The sequence below is a fragment of the Oncorhynchus gorbuscha genome, unplaced genomic scaffold (assembly GCF_021184085.1).
Source record: "Oncorhynchus gorbuscha isolate QuinsamMale2020 ecotype Even-year unplaced genomic scaffold, OgorEven_v1.0 Un_scaffold_569, whole genome shotgun sequence".
Lineage (NCBI taxonomy): Eukaryota > Metazoa > Chordata > Actinopteri > Salmoniformes > Salmonidae > Oncorhynchus > Oncorhynchus gorbuscha.
Window position 1 is genome coordinate 314,788 of NW_025745403.1, and position 12,500 is coordinate 327,287.

The 12,500-nt window shown below is 50.3% G+C and overlaps 1 protein-coding gene across 1 annotated transcript in view; it reads left to right on the forward strand.

Annotated features, from left to right (window-relative positions):
- The first annotated feature begins 5,249 nt into the window (after positions 1-5,249).
- The window catches only part of LOC124018712 (methionine synthase-like), a 32,039-nt gene continuing 24,788 nt past the window's right edge, over positions 5,250-12,500 (forward strand). The window contains exon 1 of the mRNA XM_046334062.1: positions 5,250-5,255. Within this exon, the coding sequence (XP_046190018.1) occupies positions 5,250-5,255 (6 nt within the window). The remainder of the gene's footprint in view (positions 5,256-12,500) is intronic.

Sequence of the window (12,500 nt, forward strand, 5' to 3'; positions counted from 1 at the left end):
AAGAGGACAAAAGGTATTTCCTCTTTGCTTATTGTCTGGCCTCAAAACTAAAAAGTAGGGAGAACTTTATTTTTCACACAGTTGACCCTCAACAGTACACCGCAACCTACATTTGTTTCAAGCAGGCCAGAGTAGAGCAGGCCATAGTAGAGCAGGCCGGGTAGAACAGGCCGGGGTAGAACAGGCCGGGGTAGAGCAGGCCGGGGTAGAGCAGGCCGGGGTAGAGCAGGCCGGGGTAGAGCAGGCCGGGGTAGAGCAGGCCGGGGTAGAACGGAACAGGGCAGAGCGAGCCAGAGCGGGTCAGGGCAGAGCAGAGCAGAGCAGAGCAGAGCAGAGCAGGGCAGAGCAGAGCAGAGCAGAGCAGAGCGGGTCAGGGCAGAGCAGGGCAGAGCGAGCCAGAGCGGGTCAGGCAGAGCAGGGCAGAGTAGAACAGGACGGGACAAAGTAAGGTAAGGGTTTGAGTAATGGGGAGAATGCTCTACCTCTCACAGTGTTGCTGATGCAGAGAGGTTGTCTATTTATAGTGGACCTACAACAAAAATGGATACTAGAGATCATGATGCATTATTCTCAAGGTTGGTTCCCTACCTAGCGGTCCTCTCAAAGACACCCCAAAAAACTCCTCATCAATCTCTCTCCCCTCTACCGTGTTTCGGGCAGCTGCCCCATTTTAACACCATATCCCTCCTCCACCTCTATCCTCTCTCCTCCCTCCTCCTCCACCTCTATCCTCTCTCCTCCTCCACCTCTATCCTCTCTCCTCCCTCCTCCTCCACCTCTCTCCTCCCTCCTCCATCTCTATCCTCTCTCCTCTCTTTTCCTTTCTCCTCCTCCACCTCTATCCCCTCTCCTCTCTCCACCTCTATCCTCTCTCCTCTCTTTTCCTTTCCTTTCCTCCACCTCTATCCTCTCTCCTCCTCCACCTCTATCCCCTCCTTCAGGGAGATAACCATGAAGACCACAGTGAGAAACCAACAGGGAGATAACAGCGATGACCACAGTGAGAAACCACAGGGAGATAACAGCGATGACCACAGTGAGAAACCACAGGGAGATAACAGTGAGAAACCATTAGGGAGATAACAGCGATGACCACAGTGAGAAACCATCAGGGCAATAACAGTGATGACCACAGTGAGAAACCATTAGGGAGATAACAGTGAGAAACCACAGGGAGATAACAGTGAGAAATATTAGGGAGATAACATTGAGAAACCATTAGGGAGATAACAGCGATGACCACAGTGAGAAACCATTAGGGAGATAACAGTGAGAAACCATTAGGGAGATAACAGTGAGAAACCACAGGGAGATAACAGTGAGAAACCATTAGGGAGATAACAGTGAGAAACCATTAGGGAGATAACAGTGAGAAACCATTAGGGAGATAACAGTGAGAAACCACAGGGAGATAACAGTGAGAAACCATTAGGGAGATAACAGTGAGAAACCATTAGGGAGATAACAGTGAGAAACCATAGGGAGATAACAGTGAGAAACAACAGGGAGATAACAGTGATGACCACAGTATTATCTATGCATTAGCACTTTAATAACTCTACCTACATAAAACCATCAACACCGATGCCCCCATTGACTCTGTACCGGTGACCCCATATAGCCTCCACATTGACTCTGTACTGGTAACCCAGTAGATAGCCTCCAGTGACTCTGTAACCACCCCCTGTATATAGTCTCCACAAACTCTTAGGTACCCCAGTATATAGCCTCCACAGGGACTCTGTAACAGTGAGAAACCACAGTTTATAGCCTCCACATTGACTCTGTGAGAAACCCCAGGGAGATAGCCTCCACATTGACTCTGTACCACAGTGTTATCTCCACATTGACTCTGTAATAACTATAACCTCCATATTGACTCTGTACCGTAACACCCTGTATATAGCCTCCACATTGACTCTGTACCAGTACCCCTGTATATAGCCTCCACATTGACTCTGTACCGGTACCCCCTGTATATAGCCTCCACATTGACTCTGTACTGGTACCCCCTGTATATAGACTCCACATTGACTCTGTACCGGTACCCCCTGTATATAGCCTCCACATTGACTCTGTACCAGTACCCCCTGTATATAGCCTCCACATTGACTCTGTACTGGTACCCCCTGTATATAGTCTCCACATTGACTCTGTACCAGTACCCCCTGTATATAGCCTCCACATTGACTCTGTACTGGTACCCCCTGTATATAGTCTCCACATTGACTCTGTACCGGTACCCCCTGTATATAGCCTCCACATTGACTCTGTACTGGTACCCCCTGTATATAGTCTCCACATTGACTCTGTACCAGTACCCCCTGTATATAGTCTCCACAGACTCTGTACCACATATAATCTCTTGTTATTTTACTGATGCTCTTTAATTATTTGTTACTTTTATCTCTTGTTTTTTTAGGTATTTTTCTTCAAACTGCATTGTTGGTTAGGGCTTGTCAGTAAGCATTCCACTGTAAGCTCTACACCTGTTGTATTCAGCATTCCACTGTAAGGTCTACTACACCTGTTGTATTCAGCATTCCATGTGACATACAAAATGTGATTTGATTTGATTGTGCTGCTGGCTCTACACCTGTTGTATTCAGCATTCCACTGTAGGCTCTACACCTGTTGGATCTGTGAGCTTCCACTGTCTGTTGTATTCAGGGCTGTGACATCCCTGTCATGGCCTGATTTGAGGGTGCTGCTGGCCGGTGGACCCTGTCATGGCCTGTGTTGGCAGTGGTCTGTCGGTCTGATCCCTGTCATCTGTGAGTTGGCATGGTCTCGGTCATTCAGGGCTGATCCCTGTCATGGCCTGTAGGTTGGAGGGATCTAGTACCGGTCTGATCCCTGTCAGGGCCTGTAGGTTGGAGGGGTCTAGTACCGGTCTGATCCCTGCCATGACCTGTAGGTTGGAGGGATCTAGTACCGGTCTGATCCCTGCCATGACCTGTAGGTTGGCATGGTCTAGTACCGGTCTGATCCCTGCCATGACCTGTAGGTTGGAGGGATCTAGTACCGGTCTGATCCCTGTCATGGCCTGTAGGTTGGAGGGGTCTAGTACCGGTCTGATCCCTGTCATGGCCTGTAGGTTGGAGGGGTCTAGTACCGGTCTGATCCCTGTCATGACCTGTAGGTTGGCATGGTCTAGTACCGGTCTGATCCCTGTCATGACCTGTAGGTTGGCAGGGTCTAGTACCGGTCTGATCCCTGTCATGACCTGTAGGTTGGAGGGGTCTAGTACCGGTCTGATCCCTGTCATGGCCTGTAGGTTGGAGGGATCTAGTACCGGTCTGATCCCTGCCATGACCTGTAGGTTGGAGGGGTCTAGTACCGGTCTGATCCCTGCCATGACCTGTAGGTTAGAGGGGTCTAGTACCGGTCTGATCCCTGCCATGACCTGTAGGTTGGCGTTGTCTAGTACCGGTCTGATCCCTGCCATGGCCTGTAGGTTGGCATGGTCTAGTACCGGTCTGTCTAGATCCCCAGAGGGCAGCCCTCTGGTATATTTCTGAATAATGTAGTGCACTAGCCTGTGTAGGGAATAGGGTGCTGTATTGGACACTTCACATACTCATATACGGCATGAGAGAGACAGAGACCAAAGGACATCAGTCAGGTGGGGCCAAGAGGAGAGACCAGGGCTGGGGCCAAGAGGAGAGACCAGGGCTGGGGCCAAGAGGAGAGACCAGGGCTGGGGCCAAGAGGAGAGACCAGGGCTGGGGCCAAGAGGAGAGACCAGGGCTGGGGCCAAGAGGAGAGACCAGGGCTGGGGCCAAGAGGAGAGACCAGGGCTGGAGACAAGAGGAGAGAACAGGGCTGGGGCCAAGAGGAGAGACCAGGGCTGGGGCCAAGAGGAGAGACCAGGGCTGGGGCCAAGAGGAGAGACCAGGGCTGGGGCCAAGAGAAGAGACCAGGGCTGGGGACAAGAGGAGAGACCAGGGCTGGGGACAAGAGGAGAGACCAGGGCTGGGGCCAAGAGAAGAGACCAGGGCTGGGGCCAAGAGGCGAGAGAGAGACCAGGGCTGGGGCCAAGAGGAGAGAGAGAGACCAGGGCTGGGGCCAAGAGGAGAGACCAGGGCTGGGGCCAAGAGGAGAGACCAGGGCTGGGCCAAGAGGAGAGACCAGGGCTGGGGCCAAGAGGAGAGACCAGGGCTGGGGCCAAGAGGAGAGAGAGAGACCAGGGCTGGGGCCAAGAGGAGAGAGGGAGACCAGGGCTGGGGCCAAGAGGAGAGAGAGAGACCAGGGCTGGGGCCAAGAGGTGAGAGAGAGACCAGGACTGGGGCCAAGAGGTGAGAGAGAGACCAGGGCTGGGGCCAAGAGAAGAGAGAGAGAGACCAGGGCTGGGGCCAAGAGGAGAGACCAGGGCTGGGGCCAAGAGGAGAGACCAGGGCTGGGGCCAAGAGGAGAGACCAGGGCTGGGCCAAGAGGATAGACCAGGGCTGGGGCCAAGAGGAGAGAGAGAGACCAGGGCTGGGGCCAAGAGAAGAGAGAGAGAGACCAGGGCTGGGGCCAAGAGGAGAGACCAGGGCTGGGGCCAAGAGGAGAGACCAGGGCTGGGGCCAAGAGGAGAGACCAGGGCTGGGGCCAAGAGGAGAGACCAGGGCTGGGGCCAAGAGGAGAGACCAGGGCTGGGACAAGAGGAGAGAACCAGGGCTGGGGCCAAGAGGAGAGACCAGGGCTGGGGCCAAGAGGAGAGACCAGGGCTGGGGCCAAGAGGAGAGACCAGGGCTGGGGCCAAGAGGAGAGACCAGGGCTGGGGCCAAGAGGAGAGAGAGAGACCAGGGCTGGGGCCAAGAGGAGAGACCAGGGCTGGGGCCAAGAGGAGAGACCAGGGCTGGAGCCAAGAGGAGAGACCAGGGCTGGGGCCAAGAGGAGAGACCAGGGTTGGGGCCAAGAGGAGAGAAGAGACACTATGCTACTGGGCTGGGGAGAGAGACCCACACTATGCTACTGGCTGGGGCAGAGAGAGACCCACACTATGCTACTGGCTGGGAGAGAGAGACCCACACTATGCTACTGGCTGGGGAGAGAGACCCACACTATGCTACTGGCTGGGAGAGAGACCCACCAGGGCTGGGGCCAGAGAGACCCACACTATGCTAGGGCTGGGGCCAGAGAGACCCACCAGGCAACTGGCTGGGAGAGAGAGGCAGAGGGAGCCAGATACGACTTTCTGTGATCTAGGAAATGTTTCTTCACAGAAACACAAAGGGCTTTTGATTGTAAAGGACATTACCCACATGGATGTAAACAACAATAACCAGGGCTGGGGATATGATTTAGACATGGTAAAACAATACACTCAGGGCTGGGGCCAAGAGGAGAGAGAGAGACCAGGGCTGGGGCCAAGAGAAGAGAGAGAGCCTCTCCTGCCCTGCCCTTCTCTCCTCTCTTCTCCTTCTCCCCCCCTCCCCTCTCCTGGGCTGGGGCCTCCTGCCCTGCCCTCCTCTCAGGACTGGGGCCAAGATCCTCTCCCTCCTTCCAGGACTCCTCCTCCCTTCTCTCCTCTCTTCTCCTCCTCCCCAGATCCTCCTCCCATATCCTCTCCTCTCTAAGTGCTGTAGGAGGAGGAATATTAAAGGGCTGGGTGTGTGATGTGTGTGGGAGCCAGGAACCCTGGGCGTATTGATTTGTCTATATGTAACCCAGCTGTGTAACACTCCACAACCAACCAGCCCACCTCCAGTAGATGAGATGAGTGGATGGATGGGGCAGGGTGGAAAGGAAATATATATTAGGCCTTATTTTGGTGTTCCAACTAGTAAGTGACCAGATTTAATGGTGAAACATCCACAGTTCTGATTTAGTTCCCCTTGGTTACAGCTATTCATTAGTCCATAGAAGATTCCTCAAGGGTGGAAGTTAGATCTTAGTCGGCAACTAGGTTGAAGTGCATGGGTTGGTTCCATGAGAGGGGAAGAGATTGCCAGTGACCCTGTTTATCATGGCTTTGGGTGTGTGTCTTGTTTCTCTGCTATCGCCTCTCTGGTCTGACTCTTGTTTCTCTGCCATCGCCTCTGGTCTGGGAGAGGTTGTTTCTCTGCTATCGCTCTGGTCTGCCTCAGTTGTTTCTCTGCTATCGCCTCTGGTCTGCTTCGAGTTGTTTCTCTGCTATCGCCTCTCTGGTCTGCCTCGGTTGTTTCTCTGCTATCGCCTCTCTGGTCTGCTTCTGGCTGTTTCTCTGCTACGCCTCTCTGGTCTGACTCTTGTTTCTCTGCCATCGCCTCTCTGGTCTGCTTCGGTTGTTTCTCTGCCATCGCCTCTCTGGTCTGCTTCGGTTGTTTCTCTGCTATCGCCTCTCTGGTCTGCCTCGGTTATTTCTCTGCTATCGCCTCTCTGGTCTGCTTCGGTTGTTTCTCTGCTATCGCCTCTCTGGTCTGCCTCGGTTGTTTCTCTGCTATCGCCTCTCTGGTCTGCTTCGGTTGTTTCTCTGCTATCGCCTCTCTGGTCTGCCTCGGTTGTTTCTCTGCTATCGCCTCTCTGGTCTGCCTCGGTTGTTTCTCTGCTATCGCCTGTCAGGTCTGCCTCGGTTGTTTCTCTGCTATCGCCTCTCTGGTCTGACTCTTGTTTCTCTGCTATCGCCTCTCTGGTCTGCCTCGGTTGTTTCTCTGCTATCGCCTCTCTGGTCTGCCTCGGTTGTTTCTCTGCTATCGCCTCTCTGGTCTGACTCTTGTTTCTCTGCTATCGCCTCTCTGGTCTGCCTCGGTTGTTTCTCTGCTATCGCCTCTCTGGTCTGCCTCGGTTGTTTCTCTGCTATCGCCTCTCTGGTCTGCCTCGGTTGTTTCTCCTCTATCGCCTCTCTGGTCTGCCTCGGTTGTTTCTCTGCTATCGCCTCTCTGGTCTGCCTCGGTTGTTTCTCTGCTATCGCCTCTCAGGTCTGCCTCGGTTGTTTCTCCTCTATCGCCTCTCTGGTCTGCCTCGGTTGTTTCTCTGCTATCGCCTCTCTGGTCTGCCTCGGTTGTTTCTCTGCTATCGCCTCTCTGGTCTGCCTCGGTTGTTTCTCTGCTATCGCCTCTCTGGTCTGCCTCGGTTGTTTCTCTGCTATCGCCTCTCTGGTCTGACTCTTGTTTCTCTGCTATCGCCTCTCTGGTCTGCCTCGGTTGTTTCTCTGCTATCGCCTCTCTGGTCTGCTTCGGTTGTTTCTCTGCTATCGCCTCTCTGGTCTGCTTCGGTTGTTTCTCTGCTATCGCCTGTCAGGTCTGCCTCGGTTGTTTCTCTGCTATCGCCTCTCTGGTCTGACTCTTGTTTCTCTACTATCGCCTCTCTGGTCTGCTTCGGTTGTTTCTCTGCTATCGCCTCTCTGGTCTGACTCTTGTTTCTCTGCTATCGCCTGTCAGGTCTGCCTCGGTTGTTTCTCTGCTATCGCCTCTCTGGTCTGACTCTTGTTTCTCTGCTATCGCCTCTCTGGTCTGCTTCGGTTGTTTCTCTGCTATCGCCTCTCTGGTCTGCTTCGGTTGTTTCTCTGCTATCGCCTCTCTGGTCTGCCTCGGTTGTTTCTCTGCTATTGCCTGTCAGGTCTGCCTCGGTTGTTTCTCTGCTATCGCCTCTCTGGTCTGCCTCGGTTGTTTCTCTGCTATCGCCTCTCAGGTCTGACTCGGTTGTTTCTCTGCTATCGCCTCTCTGGTCTGCCTCAGTTGTTTCTCTGCTATCGCCTCTCAGGTCTGCCTCGGTTGTTTCTCCTCTATCGCCTCTCTGGTCTGCCTCAGTTGTTTCTCTGCTATCGCCTCTCTGGTCTGCCTCGGTTGTTTCTCTGCTATCGCCTCTCTGGTCTGCCTCGGTTGTTTCTCTGCTATCGCCTCTCAGGTCTGCCTCGGTTGTTTCTCTGCTATCGCCTCTCTGGTCTGCCTCGGTTGTTTCTCTGCTATCGCCTCTCTGGTCTGCCTCGGTTGTTTCTCTGCTATCGCCTGTCAGGTCTGCCTCGGTTGTTTCTCTGCTATCGCCTCTCTGGTCTGCCTCGGTTGTTTCTCCTCTATCGCCTCTCTGGTCTGCCTCGGTTGTTTCTCCTCTATCGCCTGTCAGGTCTGCCTCGGTTGTTTCTCTGCTATCGCCTGTCAGGTCTGCCTCGGTTGTTTCTCCTCTATCGCCTCTCTGGTCTGCCTCGGTTGTTTCTCTGTTATCGCCTCTCAGGTCTGCCTCGGTTGTTTCTCCTCTATCGCCTCTCTGGTCTGCCTCAGTTGTTTCCTTCCCTTGAGCCAAGCTCAAAGCTTCTTCTCTCTCCTGGGGGTGTCTACCTGGCTGGGGGTGTCTACCTGGCTGAGTAGGTCTGTGTCCCTGCCTGGGGGTGTCTCCCTGCCTGGGGGTGTCTACCTGGCTGAGTGGGTCTGTGTCCCTGCCTGGGGGTGTCTACCTGGCTGAGTAGGTCTGTCTCCCTGCCTGTTATAACATGGTCCTATATGGGGTCTCTAGGTGTTGATGGTTGTGTTATAACATGGTCCTATATGGGGTCTCTAGGTGTTGATGGTTGTGTTATAACATGGTCCTATATGGGGTCTCTAGGAGGTGTTGATGGTTGTGTTATAACATGGTCCTATATGGGGTCTCTAGGAGGTGTTGATGGTTGTGTTATAACATGGTCCTATATGGGGTCTCTAGGTGTTGATGGTTGTGTTATAACATGGTCCTATATGGGGTCTCTAGGTGTTGATGGTTGTGTTGTAACATGGTCCTATATGGGGTCTCTAGGTGTTGATGGTTGTGTTATAACATGGTCCTATATGGGGTCTCTAGGAGGTGTTGATGGTTGTGTTATAACATGGTCCTATATGGGGTCTCTAGGTGGTGTTGATGGTTGTGTTATAACATGGTCCTATATGGGGTCTCTAGGAGGTGTTGATGGTTGTGTTATAACATGGTCCTATATGGGGTCTCTAGGAGGTGTTGATGGTTGTGTTATAACATGGTCCTATATGGGGTCTCTAGGTGTTGATGGTTGTGTTATAACATGGTCCTATATGGGGTCTCTAGGTGTTGATGGTTGTGTTATAACATGGTCCTATATGGGGTCTCTAGGTGTTGATGGTTGTGTTATAACATGGTCCTATATGGGGTCTCTAGGTGTTGATGGTTGTGTTATAACATGGTCCTATATGGGGTCTCTAGGAGGTGTTGATGGTTGTGTTATAACATGGTCCTATATGGGGTCTCTAGGATGGTGTTGATGGTTGTGTTATAACATGGTCCTATATGGGGTCTCTAGGTGTTGATGGTTGTGTTATAACATGGTCCTATATGGGGTCTCTAGGTGTTGATGGTTGTGTTATAACATGGTCCTATATGGGGTCTCTAGGTGTTGATGGTTGTGTTATAACATGGTCCTATATGGGGTCTCTAGGTGTTGATGGTTGTGTTATAACATGGTCCTATATGGGGTCTCTAGTGTTGATGGTTGTGTTGTAACATGGTCCTATATGGGGTCTCTAGGAGGTGTTGATGGTTGTGTTATAACATGGTCCTATATGGGGTCTCTAGGAGGTGTTGATGGTTGTGTTATAACATGGTCCTATATGGGGTCTCTAGGAGGTGTTGATGGTTGTGTTATAACATGGTCCTATATGGGGTCTCTAGGTGTTGATGGTTGTGTTATAACATGGTCCTATATGGGGTCTCTAGGTGTTGATGGTTGTGTTATAACATGGTCCTATATGGGGTCTCTAGGTGTTGATGGTTGTGTTATAACATGGTCCTATATGGGGTCTCTAGGAGGTGTTGATGGTTGTGTTATAACATGGTCCTATATGGGGTCTCTAGGAGGTGTTGATGGTTGTGTTATAACATGGTCCTATATGGGGTCTCTAGGAGGTGTTGATGGTTGTGTTATAACATGGTCCTATATGGGGTCTCTAGGAGGTGTTGATGGTTGTGTTATAACATGGTCCTATATGGGGTCTCTAGGAGGTGTTGATGGTTGTGTTATAACATGGTCCTATATGGGGTCTCTAGGTGTTGATGGTTGTGTTATAACATGGTCCTATATGGGGTCTCTAGGTGTTGATGGTTGTGTTATAACATGGTCCTATATGGGGTCTCTAGGAGGTGTTGATGGTTGTGTTATAACATGGTCCTATATGGGGTCTCTAGGTGTTGATGGTTGTGTTATAACATGGTCCTATATGGGGTCTCTAGGAGGTGTTGATGGTTGTGTTATAACATGGTCCTATATGGGGTCTCTAGGAGGTGTTGATGGTTGTGTTATAACATGGTCCTATATGGGGTCTCTAGGTGTTGATGGTTGTGTTATAACATGGTCCTATATGGGGTCTCTAGGAGGTGTTGATGGTTGTGTTGTAACATGGTCCTATATGAGGTCTCTAGGAGGTGTTGATGGTTGTGTTATAACATGGTCGTATATGGGGTCTCTAGGAGGTGTTGATGGTTGATGGTTGTGTTATAACATGGTCCTATATGGGGTCTCTAGGTGTTGATGGTTGTGTTATAACATGGTCCTATATGGGGTCTCTAGGTGTTGATGGTTGTGTTATAACATGGTCCTATATGGGGTCTCTAGGTGTTGATGGTTGTGTTATAACATGGTCCTATATGGGGTCTCTAGGAGGTGTTGATGGTTGTGTTATAACATGGTCCTATATGGGGTCTCTAGGAGGTGTTGATGGTTGTGTTATAACATGGTCCTATATGGGGTCTCTAGGAGGTGTTGATGGTTGTGTTATAACATGGTCCTATATGGGGTCTCTAGGTGTTGATGGTTGTGTTGTAACATGGTCCTATATGGGGTCTCTAGGTGTTGATGGTTGTGTTATAACATGGTCCTATATGGGGTCTCTAGGAGGTGTTGATGGTTGTGTTATAACATGGTCCTATATGGGGTCTCTAGGTGTTGATGGTTGTGTTATAACATGGTCCTATATGGGGTCTCTAGGTGTTGATGGTTGTGTTATAACATGGTCCTATATGGGGTCTCTAGGTGTTGATGGTTGTGTTATAACATGGTCCTATATGGGGTCTCTAGGTGTTGATGGTTGTGTTATAACATGGTCCTATATGGGGTCTGGTGTTGATGGTTGTGTTATAACATGGTCCTATATGGGGTCTCTAGGTGGTGTTGATGGTTGTGTTATAACATGGTCCTATATGGGGTCTCTAGGTGTTGATGGTTGTGTTATAACATGGTCCTATATGGGGTCTCTAGGTGTTGATGGTTGTGTTATAACATGGTCCTATATGGGGTCTCTAGGTGGTGTTGATGGTTGTGTTATAACATGGTCCTATATGGGGTCTCTAGGTGTTGATGGTTGTGTTATAACATGGTCCTATATGGGGTCTCTAGGAGGTGTTGATGGTTGTGTTATAACATGGTCCTATATGGGGTCTCTAGGAGGTGTTGATGGTTGTGTTATAACATGGTCCTATATGGGGTCTCTAGGAGGTGTTGATGGTTGTGTTATAACATGGTCCTATATGGGGTCTCTAGGTGTTGATGGTTGTGTTATAACATGGTCCTATATGGGGTCTCTAGGAGGTGTTGATGGTTGTGTTATAACATGGTCCTATATGGGGTCTCTAGGTGTTGATGGTTGTGTTATAACATGGTCCTATATGGGGTCTCTAGGAGGTGTTGATGGTTGTGTTATAACATGGTCCTATATGGGGTCTCTAGGTGTTGATGGTTGTGTTATAACATGGACCTATATGGGGTCTCTAGGTGTTGATGGTTGTGTTATAACATGGTCCTATATGGGGTCTCTAGGAGGTGTTGATGGTTGTGTTATAACATGGTCCTATATGGGGTCTCTAGGTGTTGATGGTTGTGTTATAACATGGTCCTATATGGGGTCTCTAGGTGTTGATGGTTGTGTTATAACATGGTCCTATATGGGGTCTCTAGGTGTTGATGGTTGTGTTATAACATGGTCCTATATGGGGTCTCTAGGAGTGTTGATGGTTGTGTTATAACATGGTCCTATATGGGGTCTCTAGGAGGTGTTGATGGTTGTGTTATAACATGGTCCTATATGGGGTCTCTAGGAGGTGTTGATGGTTGTGTTATAACATGGTCCTATATGGGGTCTCTAGGAGGTGTTGATGGTTGTGTTATAACATGGTCCTATATGGGGTCTCTAGGTGTTGATGGTTGTGTTATAACATGGTCCTATATGGGGTCTCTAGGGTCTCTAGTTTGATGGTTGTGTTATAACATGGTCCTATATGGGGTCTCTAGGTGTTGATGGTTGTGTTATAACATGGTCCTATATGGGGTCTCTAGATGGATGGTTGTGTTATAACATGGTCCTATATGGGGTCTCTAGGTGTTGATGGTTGTGTTATAACATGGTCCTATATGGGGTCTCTAGGTGTTGATGGTTGTGTTATAACATGGTCCTATATGGGGTCTCTAGGTGTTGATGGTTGTGTTATAACATGGTCCTATATGGGGTCTCTAGGTGTTGATGGTTGTGTTATAACATGGTCCTATATGGGGTCTCTAGGTGTTGATGGTTGTGTTATAACATGGTCCTATATGGGGTCTCTAGGAG